Consider the following 21,155-nt stretch of genomic DNA (forward strand, 5'->3'; position numbering starts at 1 on the left):
TTAGACAACCATGTAGATAAATGATTTTGCATAGTTTTAGTTTCTAATGTCCTTGTATGCACTGTGTCATGTTTAGTGTGTGTGGTTTTGAAGATGGTCAGCAACTGTTTTTTCATAAGGTCTAAGAGGATTTCAGCCTAAGCTACTGTCCAACCAGCAACCACCTGCTTTTGCTTAGTACGAAGTACAGTATACAGGAAAATAACATATTCAGTTATAGTGCACAACACTTATCAGCTGGTCAATGACACTATGTTTTGACTTGGAGTCTGTGTCCTTGTCACTGTGAGGCGTGCTCATTTATAGACTTGTTTATGAATAAAACAAGTACTACGAACATGGATACTTCAAAATTGGTGGGTTGTTAAGCAATTTTATAATTTTCGTCTGGAAGACTGGGAAAAAATAAAATAAATAAATAAAAAAAGACTATAAGCCATATCTAGGGACCAGAATATCAGATACTTAGGGGTGGATGCTTTTAACTCAGGTCAGTAAAAGGCAAACAGAACACATAGAAATAATGCCCAGGTAACAGACAAAATGTTATCATTTTGTCTGGTTTTATCTAGTTTGTATTTTTGTTTATTTTCATAGATTGTTTTTATTCTTGGTTTCTTTTTCGTGTTTTATCTCTTCTGTTTTGTCTGGTTTTGTTTGTTTGTTTTATCTAGTTTTTTTCTGTTTACTTGTTTTGTCTAGTTTATGTCGTCTGGTTGTTTTATCCATGTTTTGAATTTGCTTCAGCTAATTTGTTTCACCTGGTTCGTCTTGTTTGCTTGCTTGATCTCATTTGTTTGTCTGGTTTTATCTACACTCTAAAAAATGCTGGGTTGTTTTAACCCAATTTTGGGTCAAATATGGACAAACCCAGGCATTGGGTTACATTTTTTAATTGCTTTTTTGATCCAACGTTTGGATTTGTCCATATTTGACCCAAAATTGGGTTAAAACAACCCAGCATTTTTTAGAGTGTAGTTTGTTTTTATTTGTTTCATTTTCTTGTTTTATCTCACCTGTTTGTCGGTTTAGGTTTTTTGTTTGTTTCATCTTTGTTCTGTTTACTTGTTTTGTCTAGTTTGTTATGTCTGGTTGTTTGTTTTGAGTTTGCTTTATTCTGATTGTTTTATGCCTTTCACGGAAGCAGCTCTATATGCACACATTTATACTGAAGTGCCTTTCTCATCTTAATGGTCCCCAGGTCTAAATCTCCAATCCTCTTTGTGAGAGTGACATGTGCTCTTGACAGAACTAAAGCCACAAAAGAGAGACCGCGAGCACAACACACTGCTTTCTATTTCTTCACTGTCCTAGTCCGGAACACCCTCAGGCTTGAACATTCTCTTACTATCTCTAGTTTATTTGTAAATCCCTCCTTCTCGGTCCTCCTATAATACCAGCACTTGAACACAAACGGGCCAGAGGGATTCAGAGGTGGGAATATCTCCAAGGCGACACCCTTGTCTCCATGTGAGCAGGTGCGTATAGAGCTCGGATCCACAGTTCCTGGGAACTCGCTCACCCTGGCTATGAGCTCAGTCAGAGCAAAACTAACCGCTCACCTCATCAAACACAACCAACCACGGGATCCCGGAGACATGAGAGTGCTTTTTAACTCACAGGGAGATAGATCACTTTAGGATTAGTAGTTAAATAATTTTTTTTCTGAATCTTGGATCCATGATTGTGCCTCTTTGAATTGGGATTCAGAGACCATCATTTGTTTTTGCACACGAGACTAGCTTGGACTGGTCTTGGATTTGTTTTGGCAATGAACAGTGCACAGACTTTATACCTAAACCGGACAGAGATGGAGGGGATTCCAGAAGACTTTAAACAGGAGGTGAACCACGAGATGAACAGTGAATGTTCTCCAAATGGCTTTCCAGCTGTCCCTCATGTGCGCGGATACGAGTCTGCAGCCCAACGCTACACGGTGAAGTGCTTACAAGCTGGTTTTCCGGACAGGTAAGATCACAAAAGTCACAGAAATGTTATTGGCACGAATAGAAGCTACATCCGATATAGGTCGTGATAATTGAGACTTGAGCCTCACAATTTCTTCTGTGCTTGATTCTTTCTTTAAAATGCATGCAACTTGGAAGATATAGGCTAAATCCCCTCCGGTCATCATTTAATTAAATGCAAGGCTCGTTCTAATCTCTAATCTTTAAACCATCAAGACTAAGGGATAAAATAGGCTTGTATAATTGAATCTTAAAATCTAATGCAGGGTCAACAAACGTTGGCCTTTCAAAGAGCTATTCTGGGCACAGCATCAGGTCTTCTCCAGCTATCCAGTGAGTGTGAAGTCCTGACAAAGTCCAAATGGGTCAGAAACACTGAAATAGCTGCTGGTGCTGGAAGATATTCTGACCCACATGTCCACTGACCCACATATGGTGAGGTACCGCTTCACCTCTCTGTTGTGATGGGAGGAGACGAGGGTCAGGGATTTTAATGGCTGCAGCCTCTGAGACACACACACACACACACACACACACACACACACACACACACACACACACACACCTATTTTTAGGCAATGGAGCCATGCTGATTGTCTGTACTGTGACTTTACTTGTCTAAATAAATGATACAAACTCACATGTGCTTCCCATCTCACCCTGCTGGTCTAAATCTCCCTGGGGAATCATGGGGTCTAGGGGGGGAGGGGTGTCAGAAAAGTAATAAGCCTCTGACATTAAATGGGTATTTTATAATCAGAGTTGTTGAATGGCATGCCAACAAACGTGGGAGAACAAATTGCTGTTTTATACCCATGTTAATGACTGGAATGCAAACCAAAGCAAAACACAGCAGACTTGATCACGAGTCACATTAAAGTGCTATAATCAGTCAGTTTTAAAGTCACCATGAAATCAAAATTGATAATTTTTATTTTTTTATGGAACAGAGCAGTAGGCCCATCGCAGCAATAACTAATGACAACGATCCAATTTCTGATGGACAAAATCAAGTCCCGTCCTACATTTTCACTGAGACATCAAAATAGGGAAGGAAAGACAAAATCGCAACTTCCACTTCATGCTAACTTTAACATGTAGCTGCATTGCAATGTCTAAAACAGGGAACATGGATAAAGGAAATAATTAACATGGTTACAAGAACCTTTAATGGATTACCAAAGATCTAAAGCATTGCAGTGCGTTTTGTTTTTACAAAATAATTTAATACTCATATTAAACGACTATACTGATGGGATCACAATTAGTTTGTGCTTCCGTGTGGGAATGTGCTGGCCAGTCAATGGAGGGAATTTTGTAAATTTCCTTAAGGATTGTCATCCTTTAGCAATTGGCTGGTAAGTGGTTGTGACTGACTTTTAAATCTAGCAGTGGTGCTAGACAATTACCAAGGCCTCCATGTGTCCCGTCTCTGCATATAACATTATGGAAATGGGTCATTGGCTTCTTTCGCATTTATTCAAGTCCTCTCATTACACAGGAGAGAATATTATCAAAAAATGTATATGTCTGAATTATAAAAAAAATGTTAAACAGACAACAAAAAAAGAAGTTCATAAGGACAATGACTTCAATACAAATCAATGATGAACAGGTTATTTAAGTTTTGATATTTTTGTGGGGCAGCAGCGTGTCTATCTTCACATGCACTCAAGAAAACCCCTTTAAAGTATAAAAGAGTATTTAAACCAAATTTATAAAAAAAAAGCTTTTTAAAAAAAACAACAAATACAAAATAGCATTTCAAGAACTTCAAGGCACGTGTGTTTTAAAGCATATCTTTAAAAGATTTCACCTTTTTAATATCTTGGGCATCCTTGTCGTTGACCAAAAAACAAACAAAAACCTTATACCAAAAATGTAATTAGAATCATTTTTTTCCTACTAAGTATACTACAAATCCATTAACATTTCGCATCGACATATGTATCGCTTGAGAATTACGATATAAATATTATAATTAAACTTTATTTGGGGCGCTTTATTGCACAATGCACATTTATTGATATTAAGCCTAAAAGTGTTTTAATATCACTATTAGTAAGGATAGGATGATCTCTGTATAATATCAGTCTTTAAATGCAAGATATTTAAAGTGTCCCTAAAGTATACTTGCAATAGTTCCACTTTTGCACAATTAGTTGGACATAAGCACTATTTCCAGATAACTTAAGTACAAAATTAGTTGTTCCAATTTAGCAGATTAAGTTAAGTATACCAAAAAAGAGCAATTGCAGGGCATTCACATTAAGTACATACATGTGTAAATGTATTTATAGTATTCTTATCATAAAAAAATGCATTTCAAATACAAAATATCCAAATTCAAATTTATTTTAGTGCTGGGCAACGATTAATCGCATCCAAAATAAAAGTTTGTGTTTACATAATATATGTGTGTACTGCAGTATAGTTAATAATTATTTGCATGTATATATATTTATACATAATTTATATTTCTTAAATATATGCATGTGTGTATTTACATACAAAATAATTATACACAGTAGGCCTACACACACATATGTAAACACAAACTTTTATTTTGGATGCGATTAATCGTTCCCCAGCACAAATCGTTCACTAGGGTAAGCATGATACATGAATACAGACTAATGTTGCGGTAATGAAAGAGTTAACCATGCCGTCGCCTCACCACGTGGATGTGGAGCTGTGAGGATATGACGCGCTCTCTCTGTGTCTGCCTCGCTTTCCACATAAAGCCAGACTCATCACAAAACCTCAAATCAAACCGGACCATCTGAAGGATCCGAAAACTGGGGAAATAGTCTGTATAGAGACATAAACCGGGTTTAGATAACATTCTCACACAGATAGCAGTAAACTGGGCTTTCCATCTGACGCGCATCAGCTCCAGGAACACGCGTGCTCATCTACAGAGAAGGTTTGAATTCATATTTGTATCATGTTAAATGTGCTGATTTTAGAAATGTGTTATAGGAGGAGCTCTAAACAAAGAAAATATTCACCAGGTGAAAGTTTACTTTTGATTTCGATATGGAGACTCCGGGTTTCCCTAATTTACATTTAATGTACTCAATGTAGGTCAGCGGGCCAGTAGTGCGAGTGTGTATTACTGCGTTCAAAGACAAAATCCATGATTAATCGTCTTTTTTACGCATGTCTGTGTGCGCACGTGTCAACATCTGTTCGCTATATTTTTTATATCGCACGTGCAGATGAAATAATGCGCGCAGCATCGATATTGTCAATCAAGTGTTTTCAGAATGAAACCCAAACGTCTTGTTGCCAACATTTTTAATGTTCCACGCATCGCAACATGTGGTTAAATATAGACAATCTGCGACGCTTCCTGGTGACGACACCCTTATGAATGTGCTTTTCACTAAAATAGAATGGATCAGAAATGCATTTCCTGGAGTACAAGCTTTCAAATCAGCAAAAGAATAGTGCTGATTTAAAATGACCGTAAAAACAAATTGAGATAGACAATTATGTAGAGACCGGAAAATGGGATATTATGGGACAATCTAGCGCCTGGTCGATTATGGATTAAAAACAACTGCATATCAGCTGATACTTAGGCATTTAGATTATCGACCTCAGCCAGAATCAATAAAAACAGTGACATTTTAGGCACAGTTTATAAAAACACCCACTTCAAAATAACCAAATATGAACTATTTTAACTCCATTGGCACAAAGTACAGCATCACAGTGTATTTAAAAAAAAAAAAATATTAGCAGATATCGACCTATAACCTAGTCCAGTAGTGTCCAAACCTGCGCCTGGAGGACCACCGCTCGAAGAGTTCAGCTCCAAACTACTTGTCTGCAGGTTTTAACTAATTTTAATTGATTAGCTAGTTCAGGTGTGTTTATTTAGGGTTGGAGCTCAACTTGCCTGATTAGACTAGTCAAATGTCTTCGGTGAATTTTTGTAGAATGTTCTACGAAATGGCATGCTACATGTTGAATTACACATAAAATTTTTGAGGTAGAAAGACAGAAATAGTATTTTCATGTAATGTACTCAAGTAGTTTTCCCCTAACTTCAAAAAAGTTCTCTTGATTGGTGGAGCTTCCTTTGCAGAATCATGGGTAATGTAGTTTTTCTCCAAGAATTCTCCTATTAAACATGATTCCTTAATAGATAAGTTGAAATAGTGCAAACTGATGGCTTCTTCAACAAAAGCACATACCATTGATTAACAACATTGTAGGCCACAGTAGGAAGTTGTTAAAAATCAATTCCCCTATGGAGAAAATGAATTGTTTTTTTACTTGCGGAACTAGACTGTTTGCACTCTAAGCAGTCATGTGTGTGCAGAAATGATTGAAGTTAGTGTAAATTCTACATGCTTTATATATAGAATTCATTCCACTATAAATAGTGTTTGGATGATTGGACTTTAGGATCAAAAGCAAAGTGGCTGGTTGGCACTGAAGAGAACTGTGCGTTACTTACAGGTTGTGTTTGTGCATTTCCATTTCCAGTATGGCAGACTATCTGATAAGTGGAGGTACGGGATATATCCCTGATGACGGACTGTCTGCCCAGCAGCTCTTTTCTATCGGAGATGGTCTAACTTACAAGTAAGTACTTTTCATTGGGTTCCTCTCCCTGAGTGATACTCTGTGCGTATGTAATGGGCATCCACATTACAGATCAGAACAGCAGTCTGTCCGAGACGGACTCACGGCGGCAGAGCTTTGCTCTATGGGGGACGGTATGACTTACAAGTGAGTAACACAGCCCTTCATGACATCATCTTCTAGTGATGTTCCAGCTGTATCTAGTCAGGATGGTCTATTTAGGGTCCTTGCTGTTGGGAGACAATCAAAAAGATTTGGCTTTCAATCACTGGTGGGGGAACATTGTTTCGGCTCTAATCTGTTCCATATTTATTATATAAATTAGCCTGGTTAAGCCAGGTTATATTTATGTATTTATAGTTTGCATGATTAATTTATACAAGCTGATTTGGTTTTCTAAGAAACTAAAGGGATAGTTCAATCAAAAATGAAAATGATCATTTACTCTCCTACTCTCGTGCCTTACTACGGTAAATATTTTGAAGGACGTTGGGGGTTCAAACTGAATTGGACCCTATTGACTTTCATTGTAAGAAAAAAAAAGAAAAGTCATTCAGGTTTGGAACAACATGAGGGAGAGTAAATGCTGTCATGTTTGACTTTATGTATATGAATGTCTTCACTCTTTGTAGCCTTAATTCATTGTAACGGAGTCAAACTTGTGACCTGATGAGTGACTTTAGGACACAGGGAGTTCATGAACAGTGCCGCTTTTACGATTTAGATTACAAGGTGAAAGGTCCAGCTTTATAACTGTCTTATCTGTAATCAAAAGCGTGTAGGGATGCATCGTGGGCCGCATGACTGTCCTCACGCTGGCCTCATGTGAGGGGGGGTGGGGGGATAGAGAAAACACATTTATGACTGGACTCCCCCACCATAGATTTGACACGTGCATGCGTGTGTTGAATCGATTTGTGTAACGCACGCATGAGTGTTTGCACAGTTTTTTCTTTGTAGGGCATGTGACACATGAGGCTCAGACCTCTGCTGTATTGATGCGAGATGTCTCATCTATATGTTACTTTGCAGGTTTGTTGTACTTTTATAACATTAACCGACTCGGAGGCCTTTTCAATGTTTTTTTGCCACATTAAAACTCACAATCTGGATCTTCTATGAGGCTAGCTGTTCATTGAATTAGTGCATTTAACTGATAAACAGCTCAAACTACATTAAAATGTTTCAACAGGCAGCACCTAGATTAATATCAAATCTGATTTAAAAACATATTGCACATATTTTGAAAAAATGTTATGGGGTAGTTCATCTAAATATGAAAATTCTTTCGTTTACTCACCCTTTTTCTTCTGTAGGAAAATATTTTGAATAATTTTGAAAAACAGTTTTGGTTACCATTGACTGGCATTATATGGGGGAAAACCCCCTGACATTTTATTTTATTTTTATTTGCATAAATTACATAATTTATTTTGGGGGTGAACTGTCCCTTTAAGAATGAATCAAAATTATAAATGTATTATGAATAAGAAGTTATTCATAGTATACTATGACTTTTAATTTATTTAAACAAAATAGTAAACTATTAAAAACTAAAAATATTGTTTTAAATTTATACTAGCAAAGGACTAGGTCTGTTTTAAGCTAAAAGCCTCCCGTTTCTACCAACTGGCTAAGATGTCTGCCTCCTATTCCTTATTGAATCATGCTCATTGAGCATAATCATTTGAAATAAAACTGCAGAACCAAAAATCCATGCAAATCCAATTGGCTTTTTTAGTCAGTGAAAGAACATACACGTTGAATGTGAACCGGTTTCTTTCTAAGCCATGAATGAAAGTAGAGGGAGGCAGACTGACTTCACTAATGATGTTAAATGAAAAGAAATAGGAGTTATGCTGTGGATTACTCTGAAGAGAAATGACATCTGACTGAGTATGGATAATCGGGAGATACTGAACTCGCATTGAAGCCACAACTGGATTATGGAACCGCTTCAGTCGGACCGAATGCTCATTAAAACCTAATAGCTGAACAATTAGGAGACAGTATAGAAATCGATCAAAATACCGCATGTGAATGTAGGTTTAGTGGATCACCATGTTACCTGGATCTGTTCAGAGTTGGTTGGTATAAAGCGGTAGTCAGCATGTCTTTGGTGAAGTTTGGCTCTGTGTACTTCTGCATATTTGCAGGGAGTCTGGGTTTCAGTCTGTACCGTCTTTGTGTCTAGTGAAGTTTATAGTCTGAGTCATCTAAAACTGAGACTTCTTGTTCCACCAGAGAGACTGTAGAGCTGTTGTGTTATTCAGCAAATTCTTGGATTTGTTTGGCTAAAGATCTAGATTTTAGCACATTTAATCAGGACAGCTGTCTGTTTTGCCCTTACAGCCACATTTATTCAGGCTTTTCCTGATGTTCACACCCTGTGTTGTTGATGTTTAGAGGTGTGTGTGGCCAAGCACATGTGGACGCAGAGACACCCCGCCCTGTCCCAGCCGTCACAAACTCCTTTTTTAGCCCACCACAAGCGAGCGACAGGGAAAATATGTTTATGTCCTTAAATTTTCCTCTGCCTCTCCCTTTTCAGTTTTACATGCACATGAAATATTCATGATCCTTCTGTTCTTCCATTGGATCCTCTGCCAGACAGCTACCTTTTGTTTGTATGAGTAAAATCGGTAGATTTCAGTATTAGGCCGGGCAAGGTTTGGTTCATGTAGGGCATGTCAGAATGTGCCTGTGCCTCAGACGCTTTTTTTTTCAAGCTCACCTCAAGAACCACACTTGAGCTTCTCATGATTTAAGATGTCATGAATCAAGCAGTCAGCATCAGGTTTTCATTATGCTTGAATGATTGAAACGTCCTCTCCCTATGAAAATAAATGCTCATGTCTGGTAGGTTTGAGGCTATTTAAATGGTAAAAGTTGACAAATTTAACTTTTAGGAGATATGTACTTCTGTTCAAAAGTTTGAGGTCAGTAATATTTATTTTTTTCTAAGAGAAACTAATACTTCTATTCAGCAAGAATGCACTAAATTGATCAAATGTGACAGTAAAGACTTGTTAAAGATTTCGGTAGCACTCGATTTTACAGTCCTATTCTGCGTGTACATACTATGTACTTATTAGTAATTACAATAACTGGGTTATAACTAGGAACAAACCCTGAACCTACCCCTAAACCTAACCTTAAACCATGTGGTTACATTTTATTCCCAAGGCCTTTCTTAGGCAAGTACACTCTACGTACACATACTATAAAAAAAAAGTGCAACCAAGATTTCAATTTCAAATAAATGCTGTTCTTTTGAACTTCTGTTCATCAAAGAATCCTGAAGTTATGACTACCACAAAAATATTAATAACTGTTTTCAACATTAATAATAAGAAATGTTTTTCTTGAGCACCAAATCAGAATATAAGAATGATTTCTGGAGGATCGTGTGACACTTAAAACGGGAGTAACAATGCTGAAAATTCAGCAGTTTTGCAAATATAAAACGGTTATTTAACGGTATTACTATTATTTCATAAGTTTTACAGTATTTTTTGATTAAATAAATGCAACCTTGGTGAACACAAGTGAATTCTTCGTAAACATTAATAAAAAAATCTTACAGACCCCAAGCTTTTAAACAGTAGTGTTTTTAAAACTGACTGCGTTTCTCTTCCAAGAGAATGCATATGATTTGATTCTTGGTCACTGATTGTTTTCTCTCTCTCCGTCTCATTTGCAGTGACTTCCTGATCTTGCCTGGCTTCATTGACTTCACCTCAGATGAAGTGGTGAGTCGTCTAGCCTGTGTCCTCCACACTTTCATTCACTCATTCGGTTTGTTTTCATAATGACGTGTCCGTTTAAACCACCCGTCTGTTTTCTCTGCTCTTACTATATTTAGCTAAATGGCTGTCTCATTGCTCACTGTAACCTAGCTTAAAAAGTTGCTAGTTTTAAATCTATCAAATGTCTGCATGGCCCTTACTAAAGTAACAGTTACAATTAAAACGATTACAATTCTAAAATAATGTCAAAAGTTTGAGGGTCTATTGAAATATGTATTTTAAAATTGTGGTAAACATTTTTTTTTATATATAGCAATTACCTAATTTTAATGATCAAAAATGTAATATTTAGTCCTACATTTTGCATGCGACCAATGATTTTCCCACTTCACTTATTGTGACTATTTGTACTTTTGTAACACTTGATTCAGCACTTTTGAATTTCTCGTAAACCAGCTGCTTTTTCTCCCCTTAATTTGAATTGTGTTCCGTTTTTTCTTTTCTATGCAATAATCCACCTACACACATTAGTTTAATGAACTTTGAGCATTCTGCTGTATTATCTTTTTGTTTTCTTTTTTTAAAATTGCCTTTGGCACACAGTAGGGCTTTAAAGATCCCTTGAATATAATGAAATAATTGAGGTCGAAGCTCAAAACAAAAACAATTGCCACTATGACTAACATTGAAACTGAAACTGCTATTTGGGTTTGCGTAGGCTGGTGTAATAACAGCTTTAATGTCTTCGTGTCTGACTTTTCTTCGAGACCTCACAAACTCAGTTTCACTGAATCATAGATTTGGAAAATTTCCCACTATGGTGTCTGTTTTCCCATGAGGCCACTCTCCCCCACCGGTGTGAATGTGAAAGCATATTTTGGGAACTTTGGCTGTTAGCACGGAGAAGGTTGCAAGGGGAATGTTTGCGAGCTTATCAGTGTTAGAGGAACAGTTCTCAGGACTGGTGTATAAATGAAGGTCACGGCCTTCGGGCATTCACTGCCACCTTATTTTATCCCCACCCACTTTTCATTATTTTGGTTTGCAGAATTATAATGTGGTGTTCTTTAAAGTAGTTCTGATATGATATTGATGCTTTTCTGCCTCTAGTGGCCAGACATAAAACTGCAGTCAAAATGCAGTCACCTTTGTTTTATTCACAGAAATCATGTTTTACATTTTTTGTTTTTCTATGATGATTTATGAAGGACCTGACCTCAGCATTGACCAAGAAGATCACATTGAAGACCCCACTCATCTCCTCTCCTATGGATACTGTTACTGAATCCTCAATGGCCATCGCCATGGCGGTAAGTTCCTCTTAGATCCCCTTTTTTGATTAGACTGACATCTGTCAATCATTAATTTGTATGCTTATGACTTGTTGCTCAGCTGATGGGAGGAATTGGCATCATTCACCATAACTGCACCCCAGAGTTTCAGGCCAACGAGGTGCGCAAAGTGAAGGTAAGACTGCGTCACCCTTCATAAATGTTTAATGTTAGGCTGGTGTTTTCTGTGTGTGTGTTTGTACCTATTCATATTTGATGTCGAGGTCTCTTTGTGCCTGCAGAGGTTTGAGCAAGGTTTCATCACTGATCCAGTGGTCCTGAGTCCTCGTCACACTGTAGGTGATGTACTTGAAGCAAAAGTTCGACATGGATTCTCTGGAATCCCCATAACTGAGACGGGCAAGATGGGCAGCAAACTGGTCGGCATCGTCACATCACGAGACATCGATTTCCTGTCTGAGAAAGATAATACCAAACCCCTAGAGGAGGTAAGACTGCTTCTGTGATCATGAAAGTGATCATGTGATTGTGAAAGTAGTCTCAATACAGTAAAAGCAGTAATATTGTGAAATAATATCATTACAATTTAAAAAAAACTTTTCTATTTGAATACATTTTAAAATGTAATTTATTCCTGTAATACAAAGCTGAATTTTCAGCATCATTACTCCAGTCTTCAGTGTGACATGATCCTTCAGAAATCATTCTAATATGCTGATTTGATGCTCAAGAAACATTTATTAATATTATTGATGTTGAAAAAGGCTTATTAAATAGCATTTTTTTTGTGGAAACCATGATGTAAAAATAATAATTGAAATCTCACTATTTTAAATGGCAATGTAAATGTTAGAGTACATATAATATAATGTAAAATTTTACAATAATGTCCAAGTAGTTAACTTTGGTAAATGCAATGAACAATACATTTGTTACATTATTTTTAATCTTTGTTAAAGTTACTCAATAATAATACGAATATTCATTGTCAGCTCAGGTCCATTAAATAATATTATCAACAGATATAAACTTTGATTCTAGAAATATATTTGTAAATGTTGACATTTTTATAAGTATTTTTCATTGTTAGTTCATGTTAAAGGTATAGTTCACCCCAAAATTCTGTAATTTACTCACCTTCACTTGTTCCAAACTCTTAAGACTTTCGTTCATCTGTTTGATGTAATCTGAGAGATTTCTGTCCCTCCATTGACCGCCATGCAACTACCATTTTCACATTTCAAAAAGTTCATAAAAGAGATTGTAAAACTAATCCATATGAATTGAGCAGTTTAGTCAATTTTCTGAAGAGACTCGATCGATTTTTAATTTATTTGATGAATAGATTTAATTTAGGCTTATATTTACATTTTAAACATTGATCAGCGAACATAAACAGAAGCTTAACTGAACCTGCTTGACGTGCGAGAACAAATTTTATTGAGGAACCTCAAGTGCTGCGTAACATGAGAAAAAATAAAATAAATAAGCCTATATTCAATCTGTTCATCATATAAAGTGATCATGTCTCTTCAGAAAATTTGGACAAAACCACTCAATTTACATGGATTAGTTTTACGGTCACTTTTTGGAGGTGAGGTACAGTCAATAGAGGTACAGATAGCTCTCAGATTTAATCAAAAAGATCTTAGTAACTAATATAGGTAACTAATGTCAACAAATAGAGCCTTATTGTAGTGTTACTATGTACTATAATATCAGTGCTTGGCATGCTGTACCTTTATGGCTGTGTAACAGTAATTGTTTCCTAGGCCATGACTAAAAGAGAGGATCTTGTTGTTGCTCCTGCTGGTGTCACACTGAAAGAGGCCAATGACATCCTGCAACGCAGCAAAAAAGGTGAGAACATCCAAACACAAACCATAGTCATCAGATGCAGTTATACTCCATTTAACTGAATTCTAAAAGTATCTAATTGTACTTTTAGCCCTTCGGACTTCTTCCACCCACAGGACTAATCTAGTATTTAACCCTTTTTAAAGGTCTCAATAGGTTATGTTTGTTTACTTGTACAGGTAAGCTGCCCATCGTGAATGACAAGGATGAACTGGTGGCCATAATAGCCCGCACAGACCTGAAGAAGAACAGGGACTATCCTCTGGCCTCCAAAGATTCTCGCAAACAGCTGTTGTGTGGTGCCGCCATCGGCACCCGTGATGACGACAAATACCGCCTGGACTTGATCACGCAGTCTGGGGTAGATGTAGTGGTTCTGGTAAGTCAAAGCCACTGCTGTTGTTATAAAGAAAACGTCAGTCTTTCTGCCACTATACATTTAAAAATTAAATCCGGGGCTCCGCGTTGGTTTTATTAATGCTTGAAGGGGGATTATCTTCAATTATAAATGTAAAGCCAAAACTGTTGGACATTATTTTGGTCTCTCTATTAAATGTGAAGTGTGAAGTATCTGCGCCACTATATGATATATATCATATCATTTTTATTTTTTTAGGATTCGTCACAAGGCAACTCTGTATACCAGATTGATATGATCAATTACATCAAGCAGAAGTACCCAGAGCTGCAGGTTGTGGGAGGAAATGGTGAATATAAGATTATATTACTACAATAAGCAGTTGCTCTCTTGTTCTCTCTGACTTCAGTCTCTCTCTCTCTCTCTCTGCAGTGGTTACAGCTGCTCAGGCGAAGAACCTGATAGACGCAGGTGTGGATGCGTTGAGAGTGGGAATGGGCTGTGGTTCAATCTGCATCACACAAGAAGGTTGGGAGTCAATCTCACACACATACATTCAACATATTACACACATGTTGCCTGGGATGCAAACTGGTAAACCCCTAGGGTATAAAATATAAGCTTTAAAATGTGGATTTACAGTTGTGAGGATTTAAAAACTTACTGAAGAGTGTCCATTTCTGTTTCCCGTAGTCATGGCATGCGGACGGCCTCAGGGCACCTCCGTGTATAAGGTAGCAGAATACGCTCGAAGATTTGGGGTGCCGGTCATCGCAGATGGTGGCATCCAGACGGTTGGCCATGTGGTGAAGGCCCTGTCCCTGGGGGCATCGACAGGTAATTGTTGCTGGAGTTCACTTTTAACAGTTAAAGTAAAAAAAACATATCGGTTTACATGAAACAAATGTATTCTATCTGCAGTGATGATGGGATCTCTGCTGGCCGCCACCACAGAAGCTCCAGGCGAGTATTTCTTTTCAGATGGGGTGCGGCTGAAGAAATACAGAGGAATGGGCTCACTAGATGCCATGGAGAAAAACACCAGCAGCCAAAAACGATACTTCAGGTGTGTGGTAGTGTGTGTTTGTGTAGTACACTGTTCAATGGACATAAATTATTCAGTAATAGGAAGCACAGTATGAAATACTATCTTACTGTGCGGCATACAGCCTGCCGTTCTTAACAAAAATATTATGTGAATCCGTGTGCAGTATATGATCTATTATCATTGCATGACATGACCTTTCTTTCTGTGTGCTGATTGGCTGTCTTGGCAGTGAGGGTGACAAGGTGAAGGTGGCTCAAGGAGTTTCAGGCTCTGTGCAGGATAAAGGCTCAATCCATAAATTTGCTCCATACCTCATTGCTGGAATCCAACACGGCTGCCAAGACATTGGCGCGAAAAGCCTCTCTGTGCTCCGGTAAGTACGTGTCCGTGTTTTATTGTGCATTTGGTTTGTTTTTATGCACTATAAAAATTCCTACTCTGTTACATATTTAGCTCCATGATGTATTCTGGCGAGCTGAAGTTCGAGAAGAGGACCATGTCTGCTCAGGTCGAGGGTGGTGTACATGGACTTCACTCGTAAGTCACCAGAGGGTGCCAGTGCTCTACATTAGTGCTTTCATATGTCAAAGCTAAGATCAGTATCACTCTCTGAAACTATTTTCTTTTGTATCCATAGTTATGAGAAGCGTCTTTACTAATGGAATGGGCAGAACACGGATGGGAAGCAGTGACCAAACACCTCAGACAAATCCTAGAACTTAGCCCACCCTGCCAGCACCCCTTCTCTGCTCTTCACCGTTCCTCAGGCACAACCACCACAGTGAGAGATGGAGAAGAGAAGTATTAAATGAGTTTGAGAGCAAGACCTCAAACGAATTCAATCCCCCAAAACATGGCAGTTGCACTCGAGGGAGCATCAGGGTTGCCAAAAAGCTGCCTGAGTGTGGGTTTTTGCATCTGTTCATGAGCAGACCGGTAAAAACAAGACGGCATTTGGAGCGAATATTCTTCAAGGTCTTTTTTTTCTTTTTCTCCCAAACTTGATTCGACCATGTTGCAGCATCAATTTCTATATCTCCATATCCACCTGCAAAATGATGACTGCTGTGAAACCAAGTGCTCCAGCTATACTTGAGGCAATCTTTTCTGTAGTAGATTTGTAACAGCTGAAGATGCTATATGATATATTTTTATTTTCGAAGGCAGTAAACAGATGTATGTAGACAATTGTCAATTTTGTGATGGTTAAATGTCTATTGTACTATCAGTGAGACGGATCTCTCTATGTTCACAATACCGCGTCCTGTAACGGTACGATTTATATTCAAAATCATTATACCAAAACCGATAGATATACATATTTGCTCTGAGTGTCATACATTGTGTCTGGATTATTTTTGACCAAAAAGCTGGAACAAACTGGGTTTGTTGATCAAGGTCAGGTAATGATGGCTGACTATATAATGCAGGCTTTTGGGAATTTTTAACACGGAATATGGATTATGGGATCTACGTTATTGCAGTTGCGACTCTTGAGTGCAGAACCGGTATAAGAGTTTTAATTTGCATGCTTTTTTTAATAGCCATAACATGGCAATATTTCTATTACTTGTATAACTGTCAAGTGCATTTTTTTTTTTTGCTAACTGACAATTATTCTTCTATAAAAGCCAAATAAATGCTGTGAGTATCCTGGTCTTCTCTCAGGATAATTTGTCCATGTCATCGAAACGTCCCCTACAGCTTGGCGTGTTGGGTGAGCCGGAGACATGCCTTGTATTGTGTAATAAATGACACATTTGTCTTAACCCAAAACACACCACTTGTGCTTGCCAGATCCTATGGCTTCATATTATTATCACTGCCAAATGAAGCATGTCATCCATATGAATTTAAATGTGTTTTTGTAATACATTTTCAGTACTATTTGTTTTGCATTTTCCACTAGAGGATTTTTGTTTTGTTTAGATATCATGCATTCTTAGCATTGGATGTGTGGACTATTATCCACTCTGTACAACATTCTCAGTATGACAATGTACAAAGACATGGTGTGCATCCTTTAATCAACTGGATGTTGCTTGTTAGTATGTTGCTTTGCCCAGTCACAGTCTTGACAACTCAAGAGCCAAGTTTGTTTACCGCAGTGTACTCAACTGTGGTTGCTTATCCTGTTCAATATTATTGAAAAGAAATAAAAATTAACTTGCGCAGTTTCTTTTGGTTTGCTTTATGTAAAATATTTCTGCATGGGACAAATGTCAATTTTCAATATATTTATTGAAAATCTTCAACAGCTTCTAAATGACTAACATTAGATGTATCAGCAGTTTCTCACATAGTTCATGTTTTCAGAACATGCATACTATAAAATGTACAAAGTCACTTTTTAAAATTTTATTATGTATTGAGTAACAGTGTTACGAGTATTTGAAAACTATGTAAAACCTGGCAGATTATTCATTAAGTGTAGTTTATATCAAATATACACTATAAGCAGGATAAAATGGCAGTCTATAGCACAGTTTGATGTTGAAATTATCAGCAGAGTGTGTTGCAAGAGTACTTCCATCCTTCTCTGACTCTTAAAAGATACTTTTTCCCCTCTGTTGATAAAGCTGTTTAGGCCCTCAAAATAATAATGCATTGTTGCAAACAAACAACAGGGATTTTGAATTAACAGTGCAGCTAAAGACTAGAAGCACAAAGACCTTTTCTAAATATTTAAAATTATGAGATTATAAAATTGGATTTGGCAGGTTATACAGCATTTAATTTGAAACTATTTTATGATTCTATAATCCATAGTATTTGTTTTACAGTATGGTTATCAGTAGTTTGCACTCAAACAGTATTAATCATATAGACCAAAAAGGGATTTTATACAAATTCATACAAACATCACTATTAGCATTGAAAAGCTCTGAAACACTTTTTTTTTTACAATTACAAATTTGTTTATCAATAATCAAAAAACTTTTGTACAAAATCTGCCTAAGCTTCTGGTAATCGGTGGCACTTCTTAAACCTTTACAAGGATATTGACTTCAGAATCCATCTCTTTGGAGAACTTACCTGACAAACCAACAAGCACCCCTACAAAAAGAAACATTTGGCACAGTTCTGGTCCACAAAACATTTTCCTGTATGTCTACATAGAGCAAATGTGTTTGACACCTTGGCAAACAGACTCACCAAATCACCTGAGCTGCACATTACTTGCCCATCACATCACTGAAACTCTTTTGGCATCATCATATTACATCATTCGGTTGTGTCTAAAAGTAAAGGTCTCCCCCTAGAGGTCAATAGTCTCACTGCAGACGCTAAGAGCATCAATCTCTCTGCACACACTGATAAATTCTTCTTGAACAGACTGGTCAAACTCTGATTGCTGGTCCAGACTCTCCTCTGACTTTAATGTTCTGTAGGGTCTCTGTAAGCTTCCCCCTTGATGGCTGGAACCCCCACTGAGGATAGAGGGTGGTGGATGATGTCCTTCTGGACTAGAGCACAAAATCAGAGATGAGCCACCCATAGACTGTCTGTAGAGGGAACAGGAACTGGAGCTGCCTCTCCAGCGCTCTGGAGATGAGCAGCAAGTGGAAGATGACAGCGAGGGAGATGGAGATGGAGGAAAACCCAGTGATGGACCATCTGGTAGGGCTTGAGAAGGAAGGGGAAATTGGGGTAGCACTTCCACACATGAAGATGTTCGGTATAAGCCTGGATCAGGAGTAAGAGTGTCTCTCAGTGTTTGGGCACCACTGGAGTTGGTCTCTCTACCATTCAGGGAGCGGTCACTAGAGGTGAAGGGTCGTAAGGGGCTGAAGATACTCATGGGAAATAGAGACTCGCTAAACAGTGCCTCATCAATGCTTCGACGCAGATTTATGGGCGATGGAGGGCGCAGGTCCGCTGTGGAGTCGCTGGTAAAGGATGAACCCACAGAAGGGGCACCAGTGTTGGGCAAGTCCAGGTCAAGGTCACGATAGGCCAATGCCCGATTGCTATGGTATAAAAGGTCAAGGCCATTCAAGCTGCTGAGACGGTCATCCACCAATGTGTACAAGGGTAGGCACTCTGTCTCTCCGTGCCCAATTGGATCGCAGATGGCCAACTTCTCCTGCTGGGATAGAGTCCACTGGTAGCTCCCAGGAATGATAGGTGACTTTGCCGTAAGAAGATCTTTCCAGCAACTGCCTGGTTGGGGAAGATGATCTGAACAGTAGACTGGTTGAGCCACTACCAGAACCAGTGTGAGGCAAACCACTGCTTCACACACTCGGCAGCTGAATTGGAAAGTCCACCACGGCCAAGGCCGAAAGGACTCCGCACTTCCAGCAATGCCGAGAGCATGCAGCATGGCATAGAGTTGCAGGCCCGCACAAGCCAGAGAGAAGACAGCAGAGAGTAGCACTGCAGCTGCTGCCCGGTCCCAATCTCGACTTTCTGCAAATGGGCAGCGGTTGTAGCGTTCAGCTGGTGTCGGTGATGTGTTGTTCAGATGATAAATATGCTTGGAGTCAGCACGCACGTAGCAGTAGAACACAAAATATGCAGCTGATAGGAAAGCTGCCAGAGCCACAAAGGCACCTCTAGAGATCAAGGACAGAAACAGGTAGACCTGCTGGTCAACATGGAGTAATGCAACAGGGCCAAAGGCAGCAGCAAAGTGCAGAAACACCAAGCAGGCCAGGAAACAAGGTCTTTGAAAGGCGGAATAGGATAGCTGCATACGAGAGCGCATTGACAGGAGCAGGAATACTAGGCCAAAGGCAGCAGTTATGCAGGGGAATGGTGCCTCATAAAGTAACAGCGAGGCCTCTGTGGATGCCATGCGGTCCTGGTATCCGTACGCATCGTACAATAGGGCAAAGGCCCTAGTGCAGCCAGCGGCCATCAGGCAGAGACTGACCAGAGCAAAGTAGCCACAGCCTGATGGGTACTGTAGGGGCAGGCACAGAAGGTTCAGGGTGGAGGCCAGGGCGACTAGACAGAACACAGTGCCCAGGCCGTATATGTGTGCTTCCCATGCCGAACCCCATGCTGCCAGGGCACTGTTCCAATCAGAATACAGTGCCACAAACATTGGTGAGGCTGGAAACAGGATTGGACTCTGAGAGAGGTTGGTGGAGACAGTGGTTGTGCTGTCATTTTTGCTGATGTTGCTCAGGACAGTGGTGGGCCAAGTGTCACTTGAACTGCAGATTCCAGAACGTTCCGCGTTGCAGTCGGGGAGCGCAGATTCTTGAGTAAGGTCTGTGAGCCAGTCTTCAGACATAGTGGTGGGCATTTCTGAAATGAAGAGCATACATATTGTATTATTAGTAACTGAAGAAACTATATATATAAAAAAATATGCTTTACACATATGCCTTTATACATCTTCTAAGTGTTAATATTAGTGTCATGTAAGTGTTCTTTAAAGTGGTGATATCATTAATGTCTTTATATTATAAGTGAACCCTAGGAAAAAAACAACTAAAGGAATAATGTCTAAAACTCTTATCTCAAAAGAATGAGTAAAACTTGATTCCCCATGATATGACCAATTTATATGTAAAAGCTGAATGTAAAGCTAGCTGCATAATTCACATAAACAAAGAAAATAACCTGTAGAAAAACAGAAAAGCTACTTGTAATTTCCAGTTTATGGACATTTATTTTAACCCTGAAACACAACACAATGCAATGCGGAATTCAAAATATGGATAAAACACCTGTGGAGAAATAAATACTGAAAATTCCTTTGTACATTGGGCCCTATTTTTACAGAGTGTATACAAAATGGTTATTCCAGCACAGACAACCAAGGCAGTCATTACTGTCACCAACATCTCTGACAACCTATGATTTGTTTTTCTGTGTCGACATCGCCACTAGAGGACATTTCTGAGGTGTCTGCCCAGCTAAGCATGTTTCATAGTGGAAAAACATGGTTTAGATTCCCAAATCTGGGAAACTCCACATCTAATGTTTTTTGAACATATTAAAGGTAATAGCTCTCAATATGATATTTTAACCCGAGGATACAAACTATTGAAATAAACGGAACTTGAACTGTGGGAGGAGGCTGCCGTTTTAGGTTTTGGATTCTGTGGCTTGGCTCTGCTGAGGGGTGTTACATACATTAGAGTTTCTTAGCCTAACAGAGTTGGAAAAGCATGTGAAGTTCCATGTGACAGCCATTTCCAATTCTGCAAATGCTTCCTAACACTTACCAAACATTTTCTTTGGAAGTTATGTACAAGTAATCCAAAAGCAAGTCCTCAGATGAACTAACATCAAAGTACAGCATGTACACTTTATAGAAACCCACAC

The 21,155-nt window shown here is 38.6% G+C and overlaps 2 protein-coding genes across 8 annotated transcripts in view; one reads left to right on the forward strand and one right to left on the reverse strand.

Annotated features, from left to right (window-relative positions):
- Window positions 1–1,375: 1,375 nt before the first annotated feature.
- On the forward strand, window positions 1,376–17,101 carry impdh1b (IMP (inosine 5'-monophosphate) dehydrogenase 1b). 4 transcript variants are annotated; one of them, XM_079622458.1, is made up of 16 exons: window positions 1,402–1,968; window positions 6,468–6,566; window positions 6,639–6,713; window positions 10,270–10,318; window positions 11,524–11,625; window positions 11,708–11,782; window positions 11,889–12,095; window positions 13,380–13,467; window positions 13,644–13,843; window positions 14,081–14,171; window positions 14,255–14,350; window positions 14,516–14,659; window positions 14,744–14,888; window positions 15,100–15,243; window positions 15,324–15,407; window positions 15,508–17,054. In XM_079622458.1, the coding sequence occupies exons 1-16, from the start codon at window positions 1,772–1,774 to the stop codon at window positions 15,527–15,529; spliced, it is 1,818 nt and encodes a 605-aa protein (XP_079478584.1). In that variant the 5' UTR covers window positions 1,402–1,771; the 3' UTR covers window positions 15,530–17,054. The 4 variants fall into 4 exon arrangements, with proteins under 4 accessions (XP_079478585.1, XP_079478584.1, XP_079478587.1 ...); XM_079622460.1 differs by lacking the exon at window positions 1,402–1,968 and adding an exon at window positions 4,574–4,893 and having other exon boundaries at window positions 15,508–17,101; XM_079622459.1 differs by lacking the exon at window positions 6,639–6,713 and having other exon boundaries at window positions 1,376–1,968.
- Window positions 17,066–21,155, reverse strand: part of prrt4b (proline rich transmembrane protein 4b) — a 31,945-nt gene continuing 27,855 nt past the window's right edge. For all 4 annotated transcript variants that reach the window (XM_079622453.1, XM_079622455.1, XM_079622454.1 and 1 more), the window contains exon 5: window positions 17,066–20,129. In XM_079622453.1, the coding sequence (XP_079478579.1) occupies window positions 18,130–20,129 (2,000 nt within the window). In that variant the 3' untranslated portion in view covers window positions 17,066–18,129. The remainder of the gene's footprint in view (window positions 20,130–21,155) is intronic.

The sequence above is a fragment of the Phoxinus phoxinus genome, assembly GCF_949152265.1.
Source record: "Phoxinus phoxinus genome assembly, chromosome: 9".
Classification (NCBI taxonomy): Eukaryota; Metazoa; Chordata; class Actinopteri; order Cypriniformes; family Leuciscidae; genus Phoxinus; species Phoxinus phoxinus.